Raw genomic sequence first — 27916 nt, 5'->3', positions numbered from 1 at the left:
TAAATCAATCTAATTCATTAACTTTCAAACAAGTGTTCACAAACCTTCAACAAAAATATTATGTGTATGCATACACAATGGTCATGTCATATCTATCATATAATTTTTATTGGCATCTGTGTACAGTATATGGGTGTGCACCCTTGCGTTCGTAACTGTTTTTCTTGGTGTGTTTATAAACTTTACATGGAAGCGTAACATGAGAAACTCATGAATGAATGTAGGGAGCACTCTGTTTCCTCTGCTTGGCTGAGCTGTCGTGGATGGAAACACACACACAATCACACACACTAAAATAATTCTGACCTCAAACCGAAAGAGGGATGAGCTCAGAGAAGAGCTGGGAGTGCATCTCCTCGGGCTGTGATGAACCTGGCTAACTAACCTTGAAATCCATATTTAAAATTTTTTTAATTGCAAATTAGCCACATCTTACCTTTGTATGCAGTCTCTGCTTTAAAACATTTTGGTAGTTAGACATTGATTGCATGGATGGTTTATGTCCAGACTGATGAAAAATATGTCTTACTGAATTCATTAATGCTATAAGACCATTATTGAGGCACCACTGTTATTTATTATTACCAACGTTTTTGTTATTTATATAAGAGAATAATTGTTTTGAAACTCAACATGTACAGAGGTTTTTCTTTCTTAATGTGGGTGATGGAATGCAAGAACGGCCATCCATCCCGCCACCTTCAATAATATATGAGACACAGCTATCATCGTGTCATCCTAAACCTTTCTACTTCAGTCCACTGTGTTCTTGTACATGGAGGGGGAGGTCTGTGAATTATTAAAGTGAAATCAGTTTAGAAAGACTCTTTCTCGCTGCCTCTTTCTCTCATTGAGCTTGTGGACTTTGGCAGTAATCATAAGCTCAGAGAGGTTGCATAATATTTATTGGATATTTCTCTCTTGCTCTTTATTATTTTGGAGACCGTAACTGTGCTTTTTTGACATCTTGGTCAAGGCATTTGATATGAGAGTCATGGTACCATGGTCCACAGGGTTTTAGGGGTGCCTTATATCTGCCTGATTGTTTTATCTCTACCCCTCTACCTCCAAGGTAAGAATATCAACAACCATTTTTTATATTCTTTTCAGTGCTGTCAACTAATTATTCCTGTCATATATTTGTTAACTGTTCCACTTGATTGGAAGTATTTGTTTGCTTGTCAAGTCTCTGACTTGTGGATTTTTTTTTTTTTAGTGTTAGTATACCAACATGAGGAAAATTATATTCTCATAGTCAAAATGCACGTGAAAAGAAATTCACTCATGATGTACCCTTTGTAATTTAATCAATGCTAATAATAACTTGGAGCACTGCCACCTTCAAAAATGTATGTGTGCTTTTCCAGGCGTAGAGATCTTGGACCCGGGGCAGGTGGTATACAGTGAGACCAAGACCAATGGCGTTGTGGGACGAGGAGTGATCTTGGAGTGTGGCCCTACTTTGCCCGATGTCTACATCTGGGGCTTTACCAAACCAGGCACAGACACCATCCGTGCCATTGTGTACAACTTTGGAAAGGGTCCTAAAATACAAAAACTAGCCAGTGACTTGGGTAATCTGACAGTAATCAGCAACAGCGCATCTCTGTCCATTGAGAAGCTTCCTCTGGCTGCAGAAGGAGTGTATACCTGCCAGGCACTGTATGATACACTTGAAGGAGCCAAGCTGTATTACTACTATGTATTTCTGCGTGTTTTAGGTCAGTGGTAATCAAGTGATGTCTAAATACTGATCTGAACAATGGCTGACAAAGTTCAAGATTCATTTAGGTTGCCCCTGACATTTAGGGTGGTGCAGAAACCCTAAATTAGCAGCATATGTTCTTCTTAACTAGCATATGCCTCAAAACTATTGTTGTATTGCTAGTTGAGTATATCTAGATAAGTATAAGTTATAATTCTATTGGCATGAAATGTTTGATGTTACCATCTGTTAAATGAATAAATGTAAAGGTTATTTCCGAGAAAAGGTTCAACTGAACCAACATTAATTTTTTATTGTTTAGGTTGTGCTAGTAAAGTTAACATATATTACAACCACTCTCTCATGGTTTATCAGTAACAAGGCTCCATTTTGTAATTACTTAAACAGTGCCAGTGACCAAACCTTACATTGTGATGAGTGACTCTTCGCCAGTGGAGGGAACATCAGTGGTCATGCGCTGTGGCCTGGAGAATGGCACAGGGCCGATTAATTACATATGGGAACAGGAGAGCCGGGAAAGCCAGCTCACCACTGTAGCCGAGATCTATGACGACAACCAATTAAATGTCACTGATGTCAACCGAAATCACACTGGATGGTACAGGTGTATTGCCAGCAACCAGGTCAACCAGCAGCGCAGTGATCGAGTCTGGCTTGACACCATTTGTAAGAGACTCCTAAATAGCCTTTGAAATATTCAGCAAAATTTGATGCATCATATTGTTTTGTTGTGCAATTTTAAGAGGATATCCTATGTAAATATATCTGGCTCTTTCCCAGTTGGTCCAGACCAGCCTCAGATCAATGTCTCCCCTTACTCAGTGACGGAGCGGGGTTATTCTGCCCTGGAAAGAGAGACGGTTTCTCTCTTGTGTCAAGCTTCTTCTAATCCCCCAAGTCAGTACGTCTGGTTCTACAACAACTCTCAGGTGTATGCGGGTCCCCAGTACACCATCAACAGGATCCTCCGCATGCACACAGGCCACTATGCATGCCTTGCTCAGAACACTTACCTCAACACTCGCTCCAGGAAAACCATCACCCTCACCGTCTACTGTGAGTGCTCCCACAAACCCCTGCCTGGATTCTGGTGGCCACCTTTCAACTTGCCCTTCTATAGCTTCCTCAAGTTTCCTTCTGAAATTTCTTGCATTTGCTTCCTCTTACACCTTTTCCTACACACAAACACACTCACACAAAGTTACAGACAGTTACGTAAACAAAGGTGTCAGACTTTCAGAGGGGCCGATTGTGGACGTGCATCTGGAGGAAGTGAAGGACAGTTCTGAGAGCTGAAGGTATACAGCTGGTGTGATTGTTTCTGTGCTATGACAAGTCAAGAAAGGTCAGGAGGCCTTGTATTGTTTTGTCATAACACCTCAATCTCCCCTTCATGCCTTGAATGTACATCTATTCTTGACTTACTGGGGTACTAACAACCCCACTGACACTGTATACTAACACAGCAACACCTTCTCATGATATGATAAATTTGGCTCAGTTATAGCATGAATGATCAAGCAGATCTTAGGTGATGTTTTCAACAGATATCAATGCATTGCTCATGAACGTTCTAGAAGTCGACTAGCTGTTACCACCGTGTAGATAAAAATAGACACCTTATCCGACCTCTTCGTTTGGCTCAATTTCAGGAACACTTCTCTGCTTCTATCAGTTTCCTAAATTGGCCCAAATCACCTAAGATCCATTTCACTGCACTGTGTTACACAATCGTTTTGTTCCCACAGATCCTCCAGATGGCGCTCCGACTTGCTTGATCCTACCAGTAAACAATCACACTGACCTGGCGCTCCAGTGTACCTGGGAGGGCGGTATCCCTGCAGCCTCTTTGAGATGGACCCCATATGTGTTTGGAGAAGAGAGTGAGGGACTAGCAAACATCACCAAGATTCAGAAAGGTCGGGAGACTGCAAACAACTCCATTTTCATCTGTCAAGGCTCCCACGTCGCATCTAATGAAATCAAAAGCTGCAGTGTCAGAACTTGTAAGTGTAAAACCAAGTGCACCTTGTTCACTTTAAGATCAACAAAATGTCAGTAAATAGTATCTACATTCCCTTTATCCCAGGGATGCCCTACGGTGAACCAAAGTGTTCTGCATATGCAACGCGAAACAATGAGTACCTAATGCTGTCTTGCTCCTGGGAAGGTGGGTTTCCTCGAGCACTGGTGTGGTGGGCCTCCAGCTCAGGGGACATGCAAGGCACATCTGAGGAGAACGCAAACATCCTGGTTTTGCGGTCAAGTGCTACCTACAGTGGCAAGGCTTTTGTATGCCATGCAAAACATCCACTGGCTAAGGAGACCAAACAGTGTGTTTTAAAACTAGGTAAGAAAGGGTCTATCATTATTTATGCGTCTGTAAAACAATCATTAAAAAACGGTCCTTTCTTACTGTCTTTAGAGGCACCAGTCCTAGTGACCCAGCGGAGTATGATGACCGTCTATGAGGGTAATGATGCCCAACTCACCTGTGTCTTGAGTAGAAACTACCCTGTCACAGAGATCACCTGGTTCAACAACCTAAAGCAGCATGTGAATGAGATTCCTAAGAAGTACGTACTGGAGCAAGCTGCTGCCTGGACAAACTTAACAGTGCGCGAAACCGACAGCAACACAGACAGTGGCGATTACTGGTGTTCAGCTACCAATGCTGTTGGTGGGGCAGAGATCCCCATTATGCTGATGGTGAAGAGTAAGCAAGCTTTTATACATTAGACTGACACACTACATTACACTTTACTGTACAAGGTAGATTGGCACAAGGATGCATGCTATCTTTCTCAACTCCAGTAGCTCACTCTTTGATTATAACTGGTTTTACGTATAAATGATTTACCATTTAAATTTTCAGGGTACCCAATGCCCCCAAATATAAGCATCATTAAGATCATTTACAACAGTCGTCAAAGGACTGATGTTGACCTAGAGTGGAAGCTCCAGACTGAGGGTAACCTCACCGGGTTTTTCATCGAGCGCCAGAGGCTCCCTGAACCTGTGAAGAAAAGAAACAGTGACCTTCCCTGGCAAAAACTGGCAGATCTAGACCATGATTCCCGACACTACCAAATCAACAATCTGGATCCCAATGGAGCCTATGCATTTCGTGTTACTGCCATCAACCACCGCACCATTGGAAACCCCTCGGAGATAAAGAACCCAGGTGAGAACACATACAAAACCACCGAATATCAGGGCATATCTAAACATGGATAACAATCAATTACATTAAAATACCCAAAGAAGACAGGGTATAATTTGATGCTGTTAAAAAAGGTTTTAGGATTGGAGTGTTTTTATTGTTCTTACAGTTCTCACTGTAAATCTAAAGCTGTTGTTTTTTGTTTTGTTGTCCATTCAGGTGAAAAGCACAATCGACCACTTCCATACCCACATCTCCCTTCTTGTGTTCTTTTCTTCTTACATGATCTGCCTGTTAACTTGCCCTTTGATCTTTCTTGAGGTTACTTTTCTACTCATCTTATTCTGTGCTAAAGTGCGTATAATCTTATATGCTAATGACCAAAAAACAACTAATTACCCCAAGTGTTTAAGCTTTTTCTCAAAAAACAGTAATATACAATTGTATAATATTATGTAATAAGCTCTTACGACGTCCAATTGTCATGGTAAACTATGCAATTGTGATACTGATTTTGTGAAGCTGAAATAGATATACTGTCTTCCAGCCGACCCTCCCTTCAATGCCTACCCGGCTGTGATTGGGGCAGCCATCGGGGGCATGATCATAGCCACATTGATCACTGTACTGCTCTTCATCTATGTGGTACGGAACCGCAACAATAACCCACGTGAGTTACGCATCTTTAATGTTTCAAGAAATCAAATATAGATTGGTTAATAACTCTGTAGCATGGTTCCATGTTAATACCACTGTCACACTTTACAGGGCTTCATGACTTGATATTTGGAAGGTATGTTTACACTTGATATTTTTACAGGTATTTTTTTTATTATTATTACTTTACTACTTAAATATTATTTGTGCTTTTCAGGCAGAACAGCCAGTCTAGAGAGAACATTAACTTTCCTGAGGATGAGGGTAGTGGAACAGCGGAGGGGGAGAGAGGTGAAGGACAACCAAGCCAATCAGCTAGTCCAGGTACCTCATGCCATTGGCAATTGAGAAAATACTTTTTCATTCCAACTTTTATGAAAATAAAATACTTTTTCTTGCAGCGGCACCAATGGCACTGCCAAGGCCGACCGCAACACCCACAAACCTTCCCCCAGGCGAGGAGCCAGTCAACGTAACTATTACTGTCATGGCCTCAAGCTAAAGACAAAGCTGATCACAATCATGTTGATTACCATACATTTACTACAGGATGATAACACTTTTGGAGATCAGAAACTTTTTCCATCATCAGTAGAAGTCAACAAAGAAGGGGGGGGGGGATTGTGTTGAATGTAACATTTTACAAATATCAATTTAAGTGTTCACTAGCAAGCACCTCCCATTTAGATAACAGCTTTAGATCAGCTAATTCATTAGTTTGGTATAACTAAAATACTAGAACATTTTTTATCAACAGCAGGATTGTTATCATTTTTGCTACAATTAAATATTCTTGTGAGGTAATACAAAGTACATTTTAGCAATCTTTTTACATCAATACACACATTACTTAAGCACCTTGGCATTCACCTTCCATGTGTCCATTTATAATGACCTAAACTGAATTCAGCTGCTTCTAAATAACATGGGTTGAGATGAACCAGTCATTTAGGTAAAACTGATTGATATTTTTGAACAAATGGTCTTTATAAGCAAAAGACTCTCAATGTTTTTGACCTTTCATTGTTTAATAAAATGAATGCTGAACACAACTGGATGTTAATTTGATTCTCTAGACAGTGAACTGTCCAAAGCAAGTTGCACTATGGTCACGTTACATGCTCTAAGATTTTTACACTTCCTTTTTCTAATTTAAACAGCTTACGAAGCCAAACAGCATTATTAATGACAGATTTATTTACACGTTCAGAATCTCACATCTTGTCAAGGGGCAGAGATTAAACCTTATCTTTATATTAACGGAACACGAATGAACAGATAAACTTAACTTGAGAGCTTCTCCTCATTCCTTCAGATACAGATACATCTACAACTACAAACATATAAATCTGAACACGTTCCACGATCATAAAACAACTTTGTGTACCTTTGTACACGTGTGAAAGCAGATTTGCATGTAAAAATGTGGACACGCATCAATTCAAAGGCAAAACCTTTTGGTTACTAATAATGTCAGACAGCTTCTGTTTTAGTTTCAGGAATATCTTCTTAAATTCCAAACCATCCCCCTGGAACACAAAAGAATAGTTTTGAGAAGACATTGATATCAATCAAATCAGTAATATTCATAAATCAACTCAATAATATAAAAAAAAAACTATTCTTGATATTAGTTTTTATTAGTTTTAACAGTTAATTTAGAAGCATTAAGCAATTAATAAATGGGGTTGTTTTCACCTTTGACAATCGGAAATCTACTAAAATGCGTTCCTCCATTTCCAGGAAGTGCACTATGAAGATCAGCTTACTGTTGCGGTGATCCATTGTAGACACTGTCGCCTATGAATCAAAAGAGCGAAAAGGAGATGAGATCAGTGCATTAATACGGTTCAAGATTCAGCGCTAAAGATTTAAAATGCTTTAAATGGTACAACTTGTTGTTTTAATTGGTCACCTGATTGGTGCAGCTCTGTTTCCATGTGTGACCCATAGCAATACAGGCATCACGGAGAGCAATGCAAGACGGTTCTGCCTTTACCGTAGTAAAGAACCTAGTCATCCTTCTCACCAACCGCTGCCACGGGCTCTGTAAAAATAAATAAATGCACAAATATTTAACAAAAATCCATCATTTATTAAATACATAATGGTAAGGTAAAAAAAAATGTCATCTGACCTATTAGTTAAATCAAGCCAGTGCTATGGAATAAGAGCAATTGTTTACAGAAATAACGGACATAAATAAGACAATAAATCAACATACTATCAATAATATTCATTTTATAGAACAGGTTACCTGGCTGGCTCCTGGTGTGCCAAGCAGTTGGCTGCCCAGCAGCATGTGGTCAAGACAGGTAGGCTGTGAAAAGCTGACACTGACATCAGTGTGCACCGTAACCCCCTTCTCCTCCCACAATCCCTGCGGCTCAGGCTGAGAGCTGGAGATCTGTGCTCTGTCATCACTGCAGAAACACAAAAAGAAACGTTACTGTATTTGTACTGAACTATCAAGTCAGCTGTCTTATGTATTTGTCATACTGACCTGTTTTTTCTTCTCAGCTGTGAGAGCTCAGAATCAGCCCTATGCATTTTGGATACTGGTGTGTCACTCTGTCGTTTTACTGCTGTGGTCAAACATTCACATCCCAAAGAATCAGAAACATTCTTGAAAGACAAACATAATTAATGAGCTGATCTTTGAAAGCAGTACCTGATTTGAAACTTCTGCTAAACCATCTGTGCTTCTTAATTTCAGGAATGGTGATCCTGTCCTCTGGATTATGCAGTAATATCTTAGATAGCAGACCTGACAAAGAAAAGAAAACAAAGAGTTCAGAATCACACACGTTTTTAAACATGTTTCTGTGCATCTGTGCAGGTGTTCTGAGTGGCTTCTTCCTGGTCCAAGTCAAAAGAGTCCACAGGTCTGGTCTAAATTAACACTGAAAGAAAACTCAAATTAAATACTGAAATATACTGCATTAAATAACTCTTAAGAAACTTACTCAGTGGTACAGCATCGATTTTCTTCCAGGGTGTGAGGTAGATTTTCTTCTCTAGCCAATCCAAATACTCCTGACAGTTTTCACTCGGTTGGTCCCATGGTAACTCTATGGAAAAATGCAGCTCCCAACAACTGAAATCTCAACAAAGATGCAGTCTCTGACTGACACACCCAGAATACTGATGCCTTACCTCCAGCTAACATTGCAGTGAGCACGATGCCACAAGCCCAAGTGTCCGCAGGTTGTGCATGGAATGCTGAGCGTGACATCAGCTCGGGGGCAACATAGGGCAGAGTGCCACACAGACGGTTCAGTGCCCGCTCCCGGCCACGATGGCGGAACATGGTGGCCAGTCCAAAATCAGAGATCTTCAGATTATCTGAGAAACAATATAAATATATATATATATATTTAAATTCTGTTACAGTTCATTATTTAGGTTTTCTGCTTACTATAGTACTGTACTGTTAAATGTATATCTTTTTAATTATTTTAATTATTTTTTTATTCACAAAATTTGTTTTATCGTATTTTTATTCCCTAGTAAAAAAGTTATATATTTAAAATATATTTCATGTTAAGCATATAATTAAAATCTATAACCATATATACGGACATAACGACTTACTGATATAAAGATTTTAATTAAACTTTATTTGGAGTACCACTTTTGCACAATGCACATTTCTTCATATTAAGCCTAAAATGTGTTTGAATCACACTATTGATGAGGATTCAACAATCTTTGATAATATTTGTCTTTGAATGCAAGACATTTAAAGTGTACCTAAAGTATACTTGCAATAGTTCCACTTTAGCAGTCAAATATACTTTAGTATAGCTTTAGCTGGACCTCAGTACTTCCACAAAATTAAAGTGCATTGCACACAAAATGAGTTGTTCCAGTTTAACAGACTATAAGTATAACACTTTAGTATACCAAAAGTACAATTGCAGGGTATTTTTAAATACATAAATATGTCTATGTATTTGTAATATACATAGCATGAAATAAATGTTTTCCAAATACATTTTAATTGATTTTTCACTAGGATTATTTATGTTTTATTAATTTATTTTCTATATTATTTTATTTTTTCACATTTTCCCCAGCAGTGACCAAAGAAGACATATCTCCTTAGATATTAATAATAACAGAATACAATTTTATGGGTGTCATAAATGTGTCTCAACTGTCACTGTTGGCTGGAACACTGCATTGACCAATCAGAAGTCAGAATCGGTTTAATAATGACATTTAACACAAGACCATTCAGATGTACCTTTATCATCAAGAAGAATATTCTCAGGCTTTATGTCACGATGTGTAATCCCAACACTGTGAAGATATTCCTGTCAGCAAGAGAGAAATCTAGTTTTACAACAAAGGTGGCTATGGAGTGAAAACCATTCACAAACACACCAGACTCAAAGAAAAATCATCTGAAAGCTGACACTTACCACACCAGCTATTAGCTGCTGAAAAAACCTGTGCGCGTCCTTTTCTGGCATCCCTACGTCTGGCTCTGTCAGAATTGGAAACAAATTACATTTTGAGTAGAATCTTTCATATTTGCTCGCCACAAATATTTAGACCCCACCAGATCTACATTATACTTTACAAAGAAGCTAATAAAAATAAGATCTCCTAATCTATGTTTAGCTCACCAATTCGGTCAAAGAGCTCTCCTCCACTACAGTACTCCAGGAAGATGTACTGTGTCGTCCCCTCACTCCTGTGCCCAAAGAAACGGACGATGTTTGGGTGTGAAAGCATCTTGCATATGCAAACCTCCTTCTTCACATTCTCTACACAATCCTTGGCTTTTGCCATGTCCACAACTTTAACCGCCACTGCCTCTTCTGTCTTCTTGTTGACCAGCAGTCGCACCCTACAATAATTTGAAGAAGATTAATATATTTTGAGACTAACGAATCAGGATGAGACTAATAAAAAGGACACTTACTCTCCGTAGGCCCCTTCTCCAAGGGTCTGCACCACATCCCAGTCTTTAACAAAAGGCACAGCCATGATCGGATCTGTGGACACAAGTCAGAACATCCTTGAAAACTAGTAGCAAGAAACAGTAACGTTACTTGGGGATAAAAAAAGAGCATACAAAGTCTAAAACACTTGCACAGAATATATTAGTTTTGAGTAACTGACATGCTAAATAAAACTAGGTAACGTTACTTAGGTTATAGTGAAACGTCAAACCCGATAGCCTTGGACTGTCCAATCTCCAAATCAAATAAACATACCTTTCGTGTCACTAATATCAGTGTTGAAGCTGTCTCATTTGATGTAGGTTGTTTATTTATTCTGTTGGTATATTTAAACACACCCGTTAAGTGTCTAGACAGATATGTTCGTATTTATATAAGCGAGTCCGTCCAAACTTTGGCGCGTTCTGAAGACGTGACATCACCGGAAACGCTTGGAGAAGAGAAACTTTAAAATAAAAGCTTAAATCAGCAGCGACTTTACAAATGAGGGGAAATGTTTCGTATTAACTGGAGAATTTCATGTTATCCTTTTCGTGTTTGTTTTGTTTGAATTGTATTGTAAAGTTGCTCAGTAACGAAAACCAACAAAACCATAAACAAATGAAATGTCATAGCAGATATATATACTAAATATGAATGTGAGCTAGATATGTTATTTTATATGTTGTTGTGCTTTTTTTATAGGTTGTAAAGAATATTGGTTAGGGTTAGATGTGTAAATGTTTGATTGTTTGGGTTTTTATTATTTACTTGTCGTACAAGCAATAATAAAAAGTCACATTAGGTCTAAAGTCGGGCTTTTATTTTGTACAGCTTGAAACGCTTGAAAACTATACAAAGTAAAAGCTCGCATGTCATGGTCTATCAAGTGAAATAAATTCACAGTCATAAGATTATTGCACTTTTTGTGATACGACATTTAATTTTAAAGCATTTAAACATTGTCAAGCATAATTACTAGTTGTCTTAATCACCATCGTTATTATCACATAACAGGAGCTGTCGTTGTTATGGCAACATCAGGTCAGTTCCGTAAACACAACTGTGCAGTTGGAGGGTTATTTCTAAAGCTAGCTAAAGTTAGTAGTAGTAGTAGTAGTAACAATAGTAGTATTAGTAGTAGTAGTAGTAGTATACCAAAATTTCTGACCCAATTTCTTTCTTTCTTTCTTTCTTTCTTTCTTTCTTTCTTTCTTTCTTTAACGTAAAGTTAATCTTTCTTTTTTTATTGGCCATTAACCATTGGCCATCGGTTATTGAACTGTATCAGTTCAGGCATGCTCATTTCCCTTATTATTAAATTTAAACTACCTTATATATATATGTATGTATGTATGTATATATATATAAACACTATTTAATATACATTTCTTATTATTTTTTTATAAAAAAATATAATTTCAATATTCTAACTAATATTTTAAAATAATAGAAATAAAATGTAAATATTATACAATTATTTTATAAATTATAGATAATATTTACATACTAAAAATATATATTTATATTTAATAATATAAGTTTATATACGGTATACATTATTTAAAATACACTTATATTATTAAATATAAATAAATTAATAAAAAATAACATAAACACATTTTAAAATAATATAAATAATGTAAATATTAAACAATTATCTTGTTAAAAATAATACTTAAAAACAAAATTTAATTTTTTTTAAAAAATGTTTAAATAAAAAAAGTATACCAATGTTAAATATAATCTTTAGCAAATCTCAACAAATTTTTACAAACCATACGTTTTAATGTTGTGATGCCTAAATTGACTTGCTGCATTAAAAAATACAGTAAAGCTCTGAAGGTGCGGCACTCACTCACTTGTGTGAATGCTATGCTCTTTAGAGAGAGCACAAGGAGATGCTTCATATGGAGGCAGAGAGAGAACACAGACAGAAGCTCCAAGACCAGGAGAAATGACGTAAACAGCTGGACCTTTTGCTTCAGCTGAAAATGAAGGCTGGCACGAGATCGGCAGGAAGAGATGGCTCTGGATATGAGCATCCTGGAGCAGCTAATGACTGAAGAGAGAGATGAAAAGCAAGATGAGGTCATCAAAAAGGTAAGATTTCAGCCAACACAATGTGGCCATTTTTGAAAGAAGTGAACTTAAAGGAGTGTAAATTTCTCATTTTTTTTACCAAATATTCTTCCCTAAAAAGCTTGAGTGTCAAGAGGAGCAGAACAGGTACAGGGAGTATCTGGCAGAGCAGCTGGAAGAGCAGCTATTTGAATCAGAGCTGCAGCAGGCCTGGGCCCGCAGAGAGGCACAGTGGAGTCAGGGAAAGGCAGCAAGAGAATCTATCTATCTATCTATCTATCTATCTATCTATCTATCTATCTATCTATCTATCTATCTATCTATCTATCTATCTATCTATCTATCTATCTATCTATCTATCTATCTATCTATCTATTTATGCGTGTGTGTGTGTGTGTGTGTGTGTATATTATATACTTTTATAACATTTGTATATTTACACTTACATTTATATTTATTCATTTAGCAGACGCTTTTATCCAAACCGACTTACAGATGAGTACAGTGGAAGCAATCAAAAACAACAAAAAGAGCAATGATATATAAATGCTATAATGCTATAAGTCTCAGTTAGGTTAACACAGTACACCTAGCATGGGATTTTAAATAATATAATATAAAGAAAACAGATAGAATAAAAAAAGAATAGAGCAAGCTAAGTGTTAGAGGTCTTTACACATACACACACACACACATACAATTGCATAATTAATGAAAAGAAAATGGAATATAAAAAGATTAGAAAGGTAGTTAGATTTTTTTAAAGAATAGAATTAGAATAGTGAGTGTTAAAGTTAGAGGGTCAAATAAAGATGGAAGAGATGTGTTTTAAGCCAATTCTTGAAGATGGCTAAGGACTCTAAGCTGATGGCTAAGCTGTCCGGATAGAGTTGGGGAGGTCATTCCACCAGGAGGGAACATTTAATTTAAAAGTCCGTAAAAGTGACTTTGTGCTTCTTTGGAATGGCACAATCAAGCGACGTTCACTTGCAGAACGCAAGCTTCTAGAGGGCACATAAGTCTGAAGTAACAAATTTAGGTAAATGGGTGCAGAGCCAGTGGTAGTTTTGTAGGCAAACATCAATGCCTTGAATTTTATACGAGCAGCTATTGGAAGCCAGTGCAAATTGATAAACAGAGGTGTGACATGTATTCTTTTTGGCTCATTAAAAATTAATCTTGCTGCTGCGTTCTGAATTAATTGTAAAGGTTTGATTGAATTGGCTGGAAGACCTGCCAAGAGAGCATTGCAATAGTCCAGCCTGGACAGAACAAGAGCTTGAACAAGGAGTTGTGCAGCATGTTCCGAAAGAAAGGGCTTGATCTTCTTGATGTTGAATAAAGCAAATCTGCAGGATCGGACAGTTTTAGCAATGTGGTCTGAGAAAGTCAGCTGATCATCAATCATAACTCCAAGGCTTCTGGCTGTTTTTGAAGGAGTTACGGTTGATGTGCCTAACTTGATGGTGAAATTGTGATGAAACGATGGGTTTGCTGGAATCACAAGCAGTTCTGTCTTGGCAAGGTTGAGTTGAAGGTGATGGTCCATCATCCAGGAAGAAATGTCTGTTAGACAAACTGAGATGCGAATAGCTACTGTCGGATCATCAGGATGGAATGAGAGGTTGAGTGTCATCAGCATAGCAGTAGTATGAAAAGCCATGTTTCTGAATGACAGAACCTAATGATGCCATGTAGACAGAGAAGAGAAGTGGTCCTTAAGTAGTGGAGTTATACATGCCTCTAAATGATGTGTGGAGGGATGTGTTGATGATGTGAGTGAGTGCAGATACAACTGCAGGAGAAATGGCTTGAAGGAGATGAGATGGAATAGGATCAAGCGGGCAAGTTGTAGGGTGATTAGAAAGGATGAGTTTTGAGACTTCTGCCTCAGAGAGTGAAGAGAAGGATGTAAATGAGTGTAAGTTTGCTGGTGATATGAGCTTGACTGATTGTGGTGTGGAAAATTGTGCACTAATGTGTTTAATTTTATTAAATGTTGCATAAATGTTGCAAAAATGTTGCAAAGTCGTCAGCTATTAGAGATGAAGCAGGAGGAGGAGGACAAAGAAGTGAGGAAAATGTTTTAAAAAGCATGCGAGAGTTAGACGAATTGTAAATTTTGTTATGGTAGTATGTAATTTTAGCAGTGGAGACATTAGCAGAGAAAGAAGATAGGAGTGACTGATACATATTAAGGTCAGTAGTATTTCTGGATTTTCGCCACACCTTTTCAGAAGCTCTAAGCTTAGAACGGTGTTCGTGCAGAACATCAGATAACCAAGGGGCAGAAGGGGTGTTACGGGCTGGCCTGGAAGATAAGGGACAAACAGTGTCTAAACAAGATGTAAGAGTGGAGCAGAAAGTATCAGTAGCACTGTTAGCATCCAAAGATGCAAACAGTTTAGGGGAAGGAATTGAAGATGAAACCATTGCAGATAGCCGGGAGGGTGAAAGTGTGCGTAGGTTACGTCGAAAGATGACATGTGGAGGGGTAAGTGAAGTGTCAGGGACCATGTTGAGGTTAAGAGTGAAGAGGAAGTGATCCGACGTGTGCAGTGGAGTAACCAGAACATGATCAGTAGAGCAGTGTTGTGTATAAATAAAGTCCAGTTGGTTGCCTGATTTGTGAATAGCAGTAGATGACACTCGGTGGAGATCAAAAGAGGCAAGCAGAGTGTGGAAATCAGCATACAGAGGTTTATCTAGATGGATGTTGAAATCTCCAAGCATAACTAGGGGAGTACCATCCTCAGAAAAGGTTGAGAGCATATTTATATATGCTGTATATTTATATATATACATTTTTATTTTTTATTTTATACAAATGCAGCCATGGTGAGAATCAAATAATTTACTACAAACTGATATAAAATATATATATCATGATGGTGATCTTTTTCTCTTTAGTGAATGAGAATATGCTGAAACAGGCTGAGCCTTTCAAAGAGAGAGAGGAGCTCCACAGAATCCTTGAATAGAACAAATTGCTGGATGAAGAAGAAAAGACTCCTGTCTGTCAGAGTTGTTCAACTGAATCATACCTATACCAAAACATACAACAAATTATATTTTGTTTCCTAAATTTCCAGTTTCAGGGAGACTACTCAAGAGTATAAGCTGATTTGTTGGCTCAGATGCTGCACCGCCAGCGCATTCATGAAGCAGAACAAGCTGAGGAAGAACAAGAGTTCCAGAGGTGTCTGTGGTACCAGGAGCAGTACAATAAGAAGATCCAGGACATCCTCTCAAGGCCAATATCTGGCACCACAGCAGTTCATCCCTTCAGGATATACTGTGCTATAGTTGGTATTTAGACCTAAATACAAGTCTGACTGGATTAACTTCTTTTGAGGTAGATATTTGCATATTTAAAAAATAATTATTTAAAGAAAGCTAATCATTTCAATTAATAGACTGTGAATAGTGTCCTCTTTCTGCAAGTCAGTCTGACATCCTTATACAATGACGCCTTATATAACACCAGGCATTTTAAAAACAATGGGAAACTGTCCAGGGTTGCTATGAAACATGTACAGTACATACAGTAGTATCAAAAGAGGTCAAAAGCTTAAGGTTCAGAAATGACAGTTAACATGCAGATTATTTCCATAATGATTTAGCGACAAGGTTTTAGACCAATAAGCTGCTGGGTTAAATGATTAGTGGGTGGAAAACGTTTGACTCTGTAAATTCCACGACAGCTCGTATATGTTGAAGAAGTTAGTCAACACCCAATACCTTACCTAGGAGTGGTATGGGTGTGGAACAATTGGTCTGATGTCATTTTTGTCTATTTTCTTTCTCACCTGGCTGTTCAGACAGGTTTAACTTTTACCCAAGCCAGTTTGGGACTACAAAGTACACTATACATATCTTTTTAAGCATAACATGAGGAATATTCAACGTCTGAATAATTCAGAGCTCTGATGATCCTTGTGTCTGTGGATATTGGTACAGTTTCTAAAAGAAGATGCGGGAACATGAACTTTATGTCAAGGTAGGTCAGGCATTGCTACTCTTTACATCTAAACATACCTGGCAATAAAGCTTATTCTGATTCTGATTCTTTCATTTTAGATTTTCACATCACATTAATTACAGTATGTGGTCTACTGATAGTTACAGGTTACAGCTTTATGAATAAACACGTTCATGCATTTGTTAATGTATTTTGTTCTGACCTTATTCAGGATGTGACCAGTACTGAGGCTTTTCTTATTTTGAATTTATGTTTCATCCTGTTGTTTACTCGTGGCTTGTGTCCACTCTGCATTTTACAGATAAGCGTAGAGAGGCTGTTGTGTTGCTCTGCTTTGTGTCTTTGATTAATGATGCAGATACTGAGCATACACAGTCCACATTATCTGATTATTCATGACAGCTTCTGCTCTCAGATATTTCTGAGAAACACAAGAAAGGACATGGATATAGAGAGTCTTGTGTTAAAAATCACGTTGTATGAAATGGACCAAATTAGTTATGTAATCTTGGTGAAATTATGTGTTTCTATGTATTTAATAGCTTATACTGTGTATGACTATGTAGACTATTTAAAAAAAAGTAAATTAAAGTTAGAATAATTTAATGTGGTAAACAATCATGTAATCTAAAATGCTCTCGGATGACTGTCAAAAACGCACTGCATTCAGTGTATATATATATATATATATATATATATATATATATGTGTGTGTGTGTGTGTGTCTGGATATATATTGTCTGGATCTAATAAGCCGTTCAAATATTATACATATAAAGGTAAATAAGACTGCAGTTAATTAAAAAATTTACTTGGAATAGTCATTTTCTAGAAGAAACAATTTTTGAATTAAAAGTAATCAAGTATTTTTACTTTTAACATTTTTGTTTGGTCTAAAGGTAAATATGTATGGAATAACTGTCCAGATAAAAGAAAAGTCTCTAAAAAAATACATTATTAGAAAAAAAAAAGATATTATTTCTTTAAAAAAAAAATAAGCAGCTACTTTACATTTAAATTTGCAATTAGTCAATTAGCAGATGCTTTTATCCAAAGTGACTTACAAATGAGGACCAACAGTAACAATTTATCATAAGACCCAAACTCAGCTATCAATATTCACAGTACACAATGGCAAGTTTTCAGTGTAAGCTAGTGGTGCAGAAGTGCAATACAGAAAAAAGAAAAACAAGGGGGAAATATTGGATTTATTATAGTAAGTGCCTTTGTTTATTATTTTGGTTTGTTTTGAAATATTAGTAAGAAAACCATTTTGTTGTCATATGACAAGTAAACTAGATACTTTAAGGCCCTAATCTTTTTTTTCCAATGAGTTTGTAGAGTTTTTAAAGTGTTCTCTAGTTTTTTTTTTTTTACTTTTGGACATCATTTGTCATTCACACATACGTATATTTACATCTCATTTACAGCTATGAGACGAATGCTTGTAGCTTTGCATCTCTCCTCATTTGGTGTTCAGAACTCATTTAAATGTAAACGACACTTTTACAAAAGCAAACGCTTAAAAATGCTCTAGTAATATTTTCTTAAACAAGCGGGCGTTCTTTAACCTTCACTTGGAATAACCACGACGTCCTTATTTCCGTCAACATGTGATTTTGTAGTGCATTGCTGTAATTGGCCGGAGGGGTTCGCTGTAGACACACTGAATTGCGCCATTGATCCATGAGCCTCTCTGCCTCTGCGGTCATGTCAGTCAGCATGATAGAGTCCATGGAGAAGGGAAGAAGGGAGGGAAGCAACTTCACTCCTGTTTTTTGACAATTACATATTTTTTTCTCACATGTAACCAGTACCTTTCATTAATTATTATGACTCAGTGATTAGTCGTGGCCATCGCTTAATTGAACTTGATTTTTAATATGTGAAGGATGAGATGAAAGGGGCTTCTCCAACTCAACTTCAGTCATGGGGACAGACAGACACCTGCCGTGATCAGGCGCTGCTAACGCGCTAACATTAGCCGTCAGGGGGAGTTCAAAAGTACAAACCAGCTCGACAGGACGACATGGAGTGGTGACAGGACACAGGAAACCTGGATTATAAAACTTGTTGGGAATATCATCGTATTCAAAAGGAGATATTTTACCTGTAACTCGTTTAGGTGGGAGCTGCTCTATTTGGGACCATGTCTGTGACTGAACTCTACTCTCGGGTGAGTGGTTTGGATCAGTTTTATTTCACCATGAAATAGCTAAATAAATAGTTAGTAATATGAGACCGGTGAACAGTACAAATGAATTTACTGTGTGAGGCAACGTTAAACGACGCGAAACGCCTTCACCAATCTTAAATCCTCGATTAATGTAACGTTAACAGGACTAACATTGAAATCTTGTAATTAATCTCAAAGCATTATACAATCGCACTAAGGGAAATATTTAATTATTTGACGCCCTGCAGTTCTGCTTAACTGCCTTTAACTTCCTAAAACACGGGGAAGTCTCTCGGACAGGTGTGTGTTTCTGTTGGTTTCGAGCTGTCGTAGATTCAGTGTTCGCTGTGTTTCGAAAACCATTCGAGCTCCCTACCAAGACAGCATCTTTGAGCGAGTTCAAATGCGTCTGTGTTGCCAAATAATGCTGTCTATATAGACAACTCACTGGGATAGGAGATACAGCCAGTGTTTATGACGAACTCTTCCTCTTTTGAGGACTTTAGTGACTCTTATAGTTAATATTTATATAAATATGCGGCTAAAGGAAAGATGTTTGTTTACGTTTAAGGTGTATCTGTCAAACCAGCATAAGCAGTAAACAATAATTACTGTTTATTGGATATTAATGTACTGTAAATTATTTTCATAGATGAACTGTTTGGCAATATGATTTAACATTTGTTGGTTGAAGGTGAGGAATTGAATTTATAATTAGATTTTTTAAATATTGTAGGTTTTTTTGTTTTTTTTTTGTTCTGCAGGTTGTAATTTATTCTCAGGGTTCCCAGAATTAGGAAAAGTTATTATGAAAATCTACTTTTTTTATGACCGTGTATGCCTGTAACATATCTTATCATATAGGAATTGGTACAAACGACTGGAAAAAGTAATATAAACTTAGCAGTTATGCCTTGTTATTCCACAAATATGAACTGATATTTGTTTATTTGTATTATAATATTTTTGACCTCTCATAGAAATATATTTTACTGTGGGAAAGCTAGATGTAAATATGATTTTACAGATTAGGAATAACCTTGGTATAGCCTTATGTTTATGGTCACATACCAATGCTGCAGGTGACTCAGTCTTTCCAAGTTGTTTGGGCTTGTATGAAAAATGAATTTATTTTTTTTCTCCAGTCAACAGCCGTGGAAAGACTCTTCAGTTCAGTCCGGTTCTCACAGAGTCATCATAAGGGTGGATTCATATTACCTCAGTTCAGTCCCTTATTTTGGCCTTTGTGTTGTGGTATTGTTCTGATACTCTTTTGCCCTAAAAGTGTTTCACAGCTTTCAGGTCGTATTATTAACTTGTGTGCTGTTATCTCAATGAGCATAAAAAGGCCAAGCCAGTGATGTCATCATAACCACCCTGACACCCACATGTGTCGTCGATTACACTGAGAACAAATACTATTGATTGGACTGCCAGGCTTTTTTCCAGTGAACTTCAGGCCACTGTTTCAAGGGGGATAGATACAGTAGTCAGGCATGATCTTGTTTAACCCCCTCTTTCTCATCTCCTAATTAATCTTAATAATCTGCCTCCTTTTTTTGCCCATGTAGTCTGTTTTTTGGAGCTTTGTGTCTTTCGTCGATTATTTCTCTTAGAAAGAGGATTAGTTTGGGGCACAATGCACCCCTCCCAAAGTTTCGACCCCCCTCCTTCGTCGGAGGTTAAATTGAATTGACCCCAAAACAACCTAGATTTGTTGGGATTGACAAAAAGAGTCATTAGCCCCAAGTAGACTCTGTTGTGCTGTTTTTAAACAAAAATGACCTTTTTCTATATTCGTTCTATATTCGTATATTCATTCGTTTTCTATATTCGTTATATATATGCTTTTTGTTGTACTCTATGGTCTTCTGTTCCTGTTACTGCATCTCCTTGATTAAACCGTATGTTACGTCACTGTTAAGGTCTCTCAGTGCTTCTGGGCAGGTAAACAAGTCTTATGCAGGTCCAGGGGGAGTGGAGCATGGGCTGGATGTGAGATCACACTCCGTTCACTCATGGCTTGGTTAATGCCACTGCTAAAGTAACTGATGCAGAAACAACAGTCTCTTTGAGGGCTCTAGAGAGAAATCTGAAATAAGCACTACAGTCGTGGCTAAAAGTTTTGAGAATTACATAAATATTGGAAATTGGAAAAGTTGCTGCTTAAGTTTTTATAATAGCAATTTGCATATACTCCAGAATGTTATGAAGAGTGATCAGATGAATTGCATAGTCCTTCTTTGCCATGAAAATTAACTTAATCCCAAGAAAACCTTTCCACTGCATTTCATTGCTGTCATTAAAGGACCTGCTGAGATCATTTCAGTAATCGTCTTGTTAACTCAGGTGAGAATGTTGACGAGCACAAGGCTGGAGATCATTATGTCAGGCTGATTGGGTTAGAATGGCAGACTTGACATGTTAAAAGGAGGGTGATGCTTGAAATCATTGTTCTTCCATTGTTAACCATGGTGACCTGCAAAGAAACGCGTGCAGCCATCATTGCGTTGCATAAAAATGGCTTCAGAGGCAAGGATATTGTGGCTACTAAGATTGCACCTAAATCAACAATTTATAGGATCATCAAGAACTTCAAGGAAAGAGGTTCAATTCTTGTAAAGAAGGCTTCAGGGCGTTTAAGAAAGTCCAGCAAGCGCCAGGATCATCTCCTAAAGAGGATTCAGCTGCGGGATCGGAGTGCCACCAGTGCAGAGCTTGCTCAGGAATGGCAGCAGGCAGGTATGAGCGCATCTGCACGCACAGTGAGGCCAAGACTTTTGGAAGATGGCCTGGTGTCAAGAAGGGCAGCAAAGAAGCCACTTCTCTCCAAAAAAAACATCAGGGACAGATTGATCTTCTGCAGAAAGTATAGTGAATGGACTGCTGAGGACTGGGGCAAAGTCATATTCTCCGATGAAGACCCTTTCCGATTGTTTGGGGCATCTGGAAAAAGGCTTGTCCGGAGAAGAAAAGGTGAGCGCTACCATCAGTCCTGTGTCATGCCAACAGTAAAGCATCCTGACACAATTCATGTGTGGGGTTGCTTCTCATCCAAGGGAGTGGGCTCACTCACAATTCTGCCCAAAAACACAGCCATGAATAAAGAATGGTACCAAAACACCCTCCAACAGCAACTTCTTCCAACAATCCAACAACAGTTTGGTGAAGAGCAATGCATTTTCCAGCACGATGGAGCACCGTGCCATAAGGCAAAAGTGATAACTAAGTGGCTCGGGGACCAGAATGTTGAAATTTTGGGTCCATGGCCTGGAAACTCCCCAGATCTTAATCCCATTGAGAACTTGTGGTCAATCCTCAAGAGGCGGGTGGACAAACAAAAACCCACTAATTCTGACAAACTCCAAGAAGTGATTATGAAATAAAGGGTTGCTATCAGTCAGGATTTGGCCCAGAAGTTGATTGAGAGCATGCCCAGTCGAATTGCAGTGGTCCTGAAAAAGAAGGGCCAACACTGCAAATACTGACTCTTTGCATAAATGTCATGTAATTGTCGATAAAAGCCTTTGAAACGTATGAAGTGCTTGTAATTCTATTTCAGTACATCACAGAAACAACTGAAACAAAGATCTAATAGCAGTTTAGCAGCAAACGTTTTGAAAACTAATATTTATGTAATTTTCAAAACCTTTGGCCACGACTGTAGAGCTTTTATTGTAATGTTCATGCACCTTTTTGTGTACCTTTCTGAGTCCCCAGTACAACATAATTTGAATTATGGCAGGTTTAAAAATGGTTTATGACCAATTCTTGTTTTAACATCCCTGGCTCCATCAGCACACCCCAAAGTTATTTGATTAACCCAGTGTAATAGGCTACGGTCGATATTGCTTAAATATTGATCAAATAAAATACAAAAAAAATAAATAAATAAATAAATTTGATCTAGACAATCTTCAGGATTTTGACAATATTTAATATATTATGATATCTATATAGATAAAAAATATATATATAGGGGTAACTATTTTTTTTTTTTATAAACCATTAATTTACTTCAACCAAACAGATGGTTAGAATATTACAATGAATATATATTTTAAAAAAGGCATGCTATACACTGAATAAACACAAGAATAATATGAAATCATTTTATTTAAATGCATATGATTTCTTTTAAATAATAAATCTAAATGTGAATATTATCTAATAATATGAATTATTTTCTTTTTTTAAATTCTAAACATACTAAAGCAAAATTGTAAAAACATATGTATTGTAAATGTGCAAGATACATCTCTCATAATGCAATACATTTACCTTCATGCATTTGGCAGGTGCTTTTGGCAGGTGAGTAAGGTGAATAACATTGCATTCAAGGTCCACATATTATCAGATCTTGCTTTCCCTGAGATTCGAACTCATGACATGTTGTTGCTAGTGGTGTGCTCTACTGTTTGAGCTTCAGCGAGGCAATGCAGTATAGCCTCTCAATTTGTTTTTATTATGTCTGTATACAGAATTGGGAAAAGGCGTGCAATGAAACATTTATTGAGAGCACCTGCTCTCCTCCTATTACGTTTCATTGATATAACCAGAAATCTCCTAGGGCAGCTCACCTGTTAACCACTGCTACAAATCCTCATTTCTGATCCAGCACAATCAGACACTAGTGTCAGATTTCACAGAGATTCAGACAATCGGCCAGTTATTCCTAAACAGTGGACAAAGAGGTTGAAAAGAAAAGTGTAACACATACTCCAGGGAATCCCTGACCTTTCCCTGTAGGGCTTCTGTGAGTGTGCTGCCAGTGATCACAGTGTGGCCAGAGAGACACAGAGCTTTGTACTATCTCCCTTTACCCTTTAGCCTAAAGGGAAAGTCTGGAGAACCCATTGAAACCGGAGACTTCCTGACATTGATCATTCCCAAACAGAAATATACTAGGGATCTAAGAAAAGTTGATTTATTTCTAGTAATTACTGTTATTCATAAATGTGAATAAATGTTTTTAGTTTTCAATTCAAGCAGTCTTTGAAAGCAACATGAATTCACAGATGTAATGGCAAAGATGCCAAAAGCAAAAAAAAAAAAATTTTGTCTTCAGAATTTTTCTTCAAAATGTAATTTCTAATTTTGAATTACTTTAGCATTCAAGTTCTTAGCTCGGAAATTCTCTTATGGTGAACAAGTCTGCAGTTACAGTATGTTATCAAAAATACAGTAAAAGCTGTAATATTGTGAAATATTACATTTGTATTTTTTCCTACTTTAATATCTTTTCAATTGTAATTTATTTATTGAATTTTCAGCAGGCATAACTTCAGTCTTCAGTGTCACATAATTCTATAGAAATCATTGTAAAATGTTGATTTGATGCTCAGGAAACATTTCTTATTGTTATTAGAGTGTTGAAAAGTGTAATGCTGCTCTGTTTGTTTATTTCTGTGGAAACCATGGTGCATTTGTTTTTCAGGGTTCTTTGATTAATAGAAAGTTCAAAAGAACATCATTTATTTGAAATAGAAATCTTTTGTAACATTACAGGTCTCTTTTTTGGAAAATTTCCTTGTATCTTTGCTGAATTTTATATATATATATATATATATACAGCCCCTAAATGTGAATTACACTACATTATGAAGTAGATTGAGAATGATGTTTCATGTTGCCTTAAAATAGGATCATTTTCCAACTCCCCTAGAGATAAACAGTTGAGTTTTACCATTTTCGAATCCATTCAGCCGATCTCCGGGTCTGGCGGTAGCACTTTTAGCTGTAGCTTAGCACAGATCATTAAATATGATTAGACTGTTAGCATTTCACTCAAAAATGACCAAAGAGTTTCGATATTTTACCTTTTTAAAACTTGACTCTACTGTAGTTATATCATGTACTAAGACTGGTGGAAAATGAAAAGTTGCGAGTATAGTTAGCCTAGAAAATCGTAACTTTGAATTTTCCATCGGGGGATGCTAACCGTCTAATCTGATTCAATGATCTATGCTAAGCTAAGCAGAAAGTGCTACCACCAGACCCGAAGATCGGCTGAATGGATTCGAATTTCAAAAACGGTAAAACTCAGCTGTTTATCTTTTAACTTTGATCTCTCTTTTTAACCAAAATCTAATTATTACAGCTGCTGCAAACACTCACTGCTCAGTTAAACAGCTGACGTGGATCCAGGGCTCTTCATTATGCAGCTAAACCATGCAAAACCAGTCACACAGGTCTCACCTTAGTTCCTCATCAGCTCCCTCCCACCACAACAGATTTTCCACTATTTATCTGTGGCCTTTATTACGGTGTCCTTCAAGCCAAACAGAGAGCTCAGACTCTGAGATAATAAAACATCACACTTTTTCACAAACAGCTGAATTGTTTGCTTGTATTATTTCTGTCAATACAGCACTCACATAAAAATTTCTGCCAAGGTGAGTGCTGTGTGACAGTCATCCATGTATCTTGGTAGCAAGGCTCCCCACTTGTAAATGACCCTTGCAAACTTGCAGCTGATTGTATTGACTCTGATGAGAAGTTCATTACGGTGGCAGGAAATGCATTGGAACAACTGACAAAGCAGTCAGGCTCGCATGATGACAGGATGAGGTGTGGAATGGCATACATGCTAAACACACCAAAGAGAGTTTCGTGTCTGGTTAATGGTTTCCCTTCTTGGCTTTTATTAGACATTCTGTCACTACTGCTTCATGCAGTATCAGCTTTTATGGTTCAAAGATCATACCTGTTTCAGCTGATTGATTTGTCCGTTAAAGCTTCGTCATGCATGCTAATTCCTTTTGTGTTATGAATATTTGTGAGAAATCTAGAATGAGGGTTAATAATAGGGAGATTAAAAAATTAGACATACAAAAATTTCACTGAGTGAAAGATGATGCAATGTCATTTATCTTGTCTGCTTATGTTGTTGTTAAGGCTTTGAGATGTGGCATCCAAGGCTGTCTTTCATCAGACATGCCATCTATGTTTTTCTGTCATCATTTAGAACAGGGTTTCCCATAAGGGGCTTTGCGAGTTAATGAAAACCTAATGATTAATTATGTAGGATGTAAAACAAAGAAATGGGGCTGCACAATAATTGACATAGCTTAGTGTGATTAACAAATCAAAAGATGCAAATGTATTAAATAACTATAATCTATAGCCAGTTTCAGACACAGCACATTTATTACTATAATTATAATTTACAACCAAAATACATCATATATTAAGAAATATTAGATCAATATTACACCTTTGTTTTTATAATTATAGTTTAAACAACAACAACAATAGTATTTTTTTTATGTTTTTTTTGTCCAGACAATGAAATGTGAATGAGTTCCAATTTTGTTTTTTCAGAATGCCGCCTTTTGTGTTCCACAAGAAAGACAAATATAAAGCCATACATTGTTGGGATGACACTCAAGTAAATGATTTAAGGGTGAGCTATGCTTAAATAATGGATTTTAAGTGTGAGAAACCCATAAAGAGTTTTTCGGAACCCTTTTTCTGATACTGTACATTCACCGTACATTCTTCAGAATTCCCATCACTTCAGTGTACTCATTTTCTATGCCAGTTTTTCTGGACTCACAGGAAATGGTTGATAAACAAGTTTCTTAGTCAATAATTCAGCATTTCTCTGAGGAACCAGTTTTGATTAATCCATGTGAAAATCTCTGTGAATAACTGAGTTCTTTACAGAAGCTTATTAGTATAATATTTCTACTTTATGTCAAAGGGATAATTCACCCAAAAATGAATTTTCTGTCATTAATTACTCGCCCTCATGTTCTTCCAAACCTGTAAGACCTTCATGGTTCTTCAGAAAACAAATTAAGGTGTTTTTGATTAAATCCGAGAGCTTTCTGATCCTGCACAGCAACGCATCTACCACATTCAAGGCCAAGAAAGTTAGTAAGGATATGTGCCTGTGCTTTTAAAAATAGGACATGCTCAGCACTGGAGCACAAAGTGATATTAATTAATTAATTGAATGAAAGGGGGCCAGTGCTTCTCCCCAACCTAAAGAGGTAGGACCAAATAGACTCTATTGTTTCATTGGGCTTCACCCTTCCTGAGCCTATAGTGTGGTTCTTTGCTATCACTGTATTGGTAATGATGCATTTGTTCATTCACTGTTCTCCATTTATGTCACGTGACATATGATTTTACCACATACAGTGTGCTTTTTCCAGCATTCATGACCATGGCCATATCAACCTCATCATTTGAAATCGCCACAAAAGTAGTAATAAAGTCAGTATTTTTAGTATGTTTAGACTAGAAAATTAGTTTTTCTAGCTGTAATTCTACATTGTGCCAAATATTGTCTATCAAACATTATACACATATTTTATTTTAAACGCACAATATGTAATGTTTTCTTCATAAAATATCCAAAAACAACTTGCACAGCGTGAATTATTTCATGCAGTTGTGTACTTACATTATCCCAAAAGTTCCCAACAATTTCTAAATTCAGTCACTAAATTTAAAATGATAAATACATTTAGAAGAATATTAATGCTTCCCTGACTTAATGTGTTTTCCATGCACCCAGATTTAATTATTAGCGTGTATTGCATAAATTGTTGCAACACTAGTTTTGATATGCGTTATTGATATGTATTTGATATGCATCCTGAACCAGAAATTGGTTTTCTTTAAAGCATCACATCTATTTAAACAAATGTTTGTCATGTATCATTACTGTAATTTTCAATTGTTAATTAACCCTATTACCGTGATGTTGCTCTAAAAACACTGCTGTAATGCTATTCCCTTAATGAGCTGACACAGATGATATTTTGTTTAAAAGTCTTCACTGTACAGTAAGTACAACCCTGTAACTGTTGTTACTTCCTTGACAATGTAGAAAAACACCCAGGCCTCCAATCACAATCCTCTGCTGTGGCTGTCATAATATACTCCAAATGTTTTGTCATCAGAGTCAAGTCAAGTCAAGTCACCTTTATTTATATAGCACTTTAAACAAAATACATTGCGTCAAAGCAACTGAACAACATTCATTAGGAAAACAGTGTATCAATAATGCAAAAATGATAGTTAAAGGCAGATCATCATTGAATTCATCTCTGTTCAGTTAAATAGTGTCTGTGCATTTATTTGCAATCAAGTCAACGATATCGCTGTAGATGAAGTGACCCCAACTAAGCAAGCCAGAGGCGACAGCGGCAAGGAACCGAAACTC

General features: G+C 37.1%; 3 protein-coding genes across 6 annotated transcripts in view; 2 read left to right on the top strand and 1 right to left on the bottom strand.

Annotated features, from left to right (window-relative positions):
• The first annotated feature begins 1002 nt into the window (after positions 1 to 1002).
• On the top strand, positions 1003 to 6596 carry LOC132116578 (V-set and immunoglobulin domain-containing protein 10-like 2). The gene is made up of 12 exons (XM_059525452.1): positions 1003 to 1072; positions 1368 to 1721; positions 2114 to 2392; positions 2507 to 2782; positions 3475 to 3732; positions 3816 to 4076; positions 4152 to 4442; positions 4602 to 4910; positions 5437 to 5559; positions 5658 to 5682; positions 5764 to 5870; positions 5948 to 6596. Exons 1-12 carry the CDS (start codon positions 1003 to 1005, stop codon positions 6046 to 6048), a joined length of 2454 nt encoding a protein of 817 aa, XP_059381435.1. The 3' UTR covers positions 6049 to 6596.
• Positions 6597 to 6725: 129 nt separating this feature from the next.
• On the bottom strand, positions 6726 to 10953 carry LOC132117206 (serine/threonine-protein kinase Chk1-like). Of its 2 annotated transcripts, none has more exons than XM_059526329.1 (13): positions 10775 to 10953; positions 10480 to 10552; positions 10181 to 10404; positions 9974 to 10038; positions 9796 to 9865; positions 8703 to 8891; positions 8513 to 8617; positions 8218 to 8313; positions 8050 to 8131; positions 7804 to 7969; positions 7462 to 7593; positions 7245 to 7346; positions 6726 to 7075 (listed from the first exon to the last, which is right to left on the bottom strand). In XM_059526329.1, exons 2-13 carry the CDS (start codon positions 10542 to 10544, stop codon positions 6983 to 6985), a joined length of 1389 nt encoding a protein of 462 aa, XP_059382312.1. In that variant the 5' UTR covers positions 10545 to 10552; positions 10775 to 10953; the 3' UTR covers positions 6726 to 6982. The 2 variants fall into 2 exon arrangements, with proteins under 2 accessions (XP_059382312.1, XP_059382313.1); XM_059526330.1 differs by having other exon boundaries at positions 8050 to 8128.
• A 5091-nt stretch (positions 10954 to 16044) lies between these two features.
• Positions 16045 to 27916, top strand: part of LOC132117205 (unconventional myosin-Vb-like) — a 49153-nt gene continuing 37281 nt past the window's right edge. Inside the window, exon 1 of one of the 3 annotated variants that reach the window (XM_059526326.1) lies at positions 16045 to 16580. In XM_059526326.1, coding sequence (XP_059382309.1) covers positions 16554 to 16580 — 27 coding nt within the window. In that variant the 5' untranslated portion in view covers positions 16045 to 16553. Of the gene's footprint in view, positions 16581 to 18274; positions 18739 to 27916 lie in introns of those variants that run through there. The other 2 variants (XM_059526328.1, XM_059526325.1) reach the window with 2 other exon arrangements.

Source organism: Carassius carassius, chromosome 36 (assembly GCF_963082965.1).
Source record: "Carassius carassius chromosome 36, fCarCar2.1, whole genome shotgun sequence".
NCBI lineage: Eukaryota > Metazoa > Chordata > Actinopteri > Cypriniformes > Cyprinidae > Carassius > Carassius carassius.
This window is presented reverse-complemented; position numbering and strand designations above follow the sequence as displayed.

Coding starts and splice junctions, on each gene's coding strand:
- LOC132116578 (XM_059525452.1), top strand. CDS start 1,003: ATGGTCCACAGGGTTTTAGGGGTGCCTTATATCTGCCTGATTGTTTTA. Junction 2,783..3,474: donor CATCACCCTCACCGTCTACT/GTGAGTGCTCCC, acceptor TTGTTCCCACAG/ATCCTCCAGATGGCGCTCCG. Junction 4,911..5,436: donor CTCGGAGATAAAGAACCCAG/GTGAGAACACAT, acceptor ACTGTCTTCCAG/CCGACCCTCCCTTCAATGCC.
- LOC132117206 (XM_059526329.1), bottom strand. CDS start 10,544: ATGGCTGTGCCTTTTGTTAAAGACTGGGATGTGGTGCAGACCCTTGGA. Junction 8,618..8,702: donor CACTGCAATGTTAGCTGGAG/GTAAGGCATCAG, acceptor ATTTTTCCATAG/AGTTACCATGGGACCAACCG. Junction 8,132..8,217: donor TAGCAGAAGTTTCAAATCAG/GTACTGCTTTCA, acceptor GTTTGACCACAG/CAGTAAAACGACAGAGTGAC.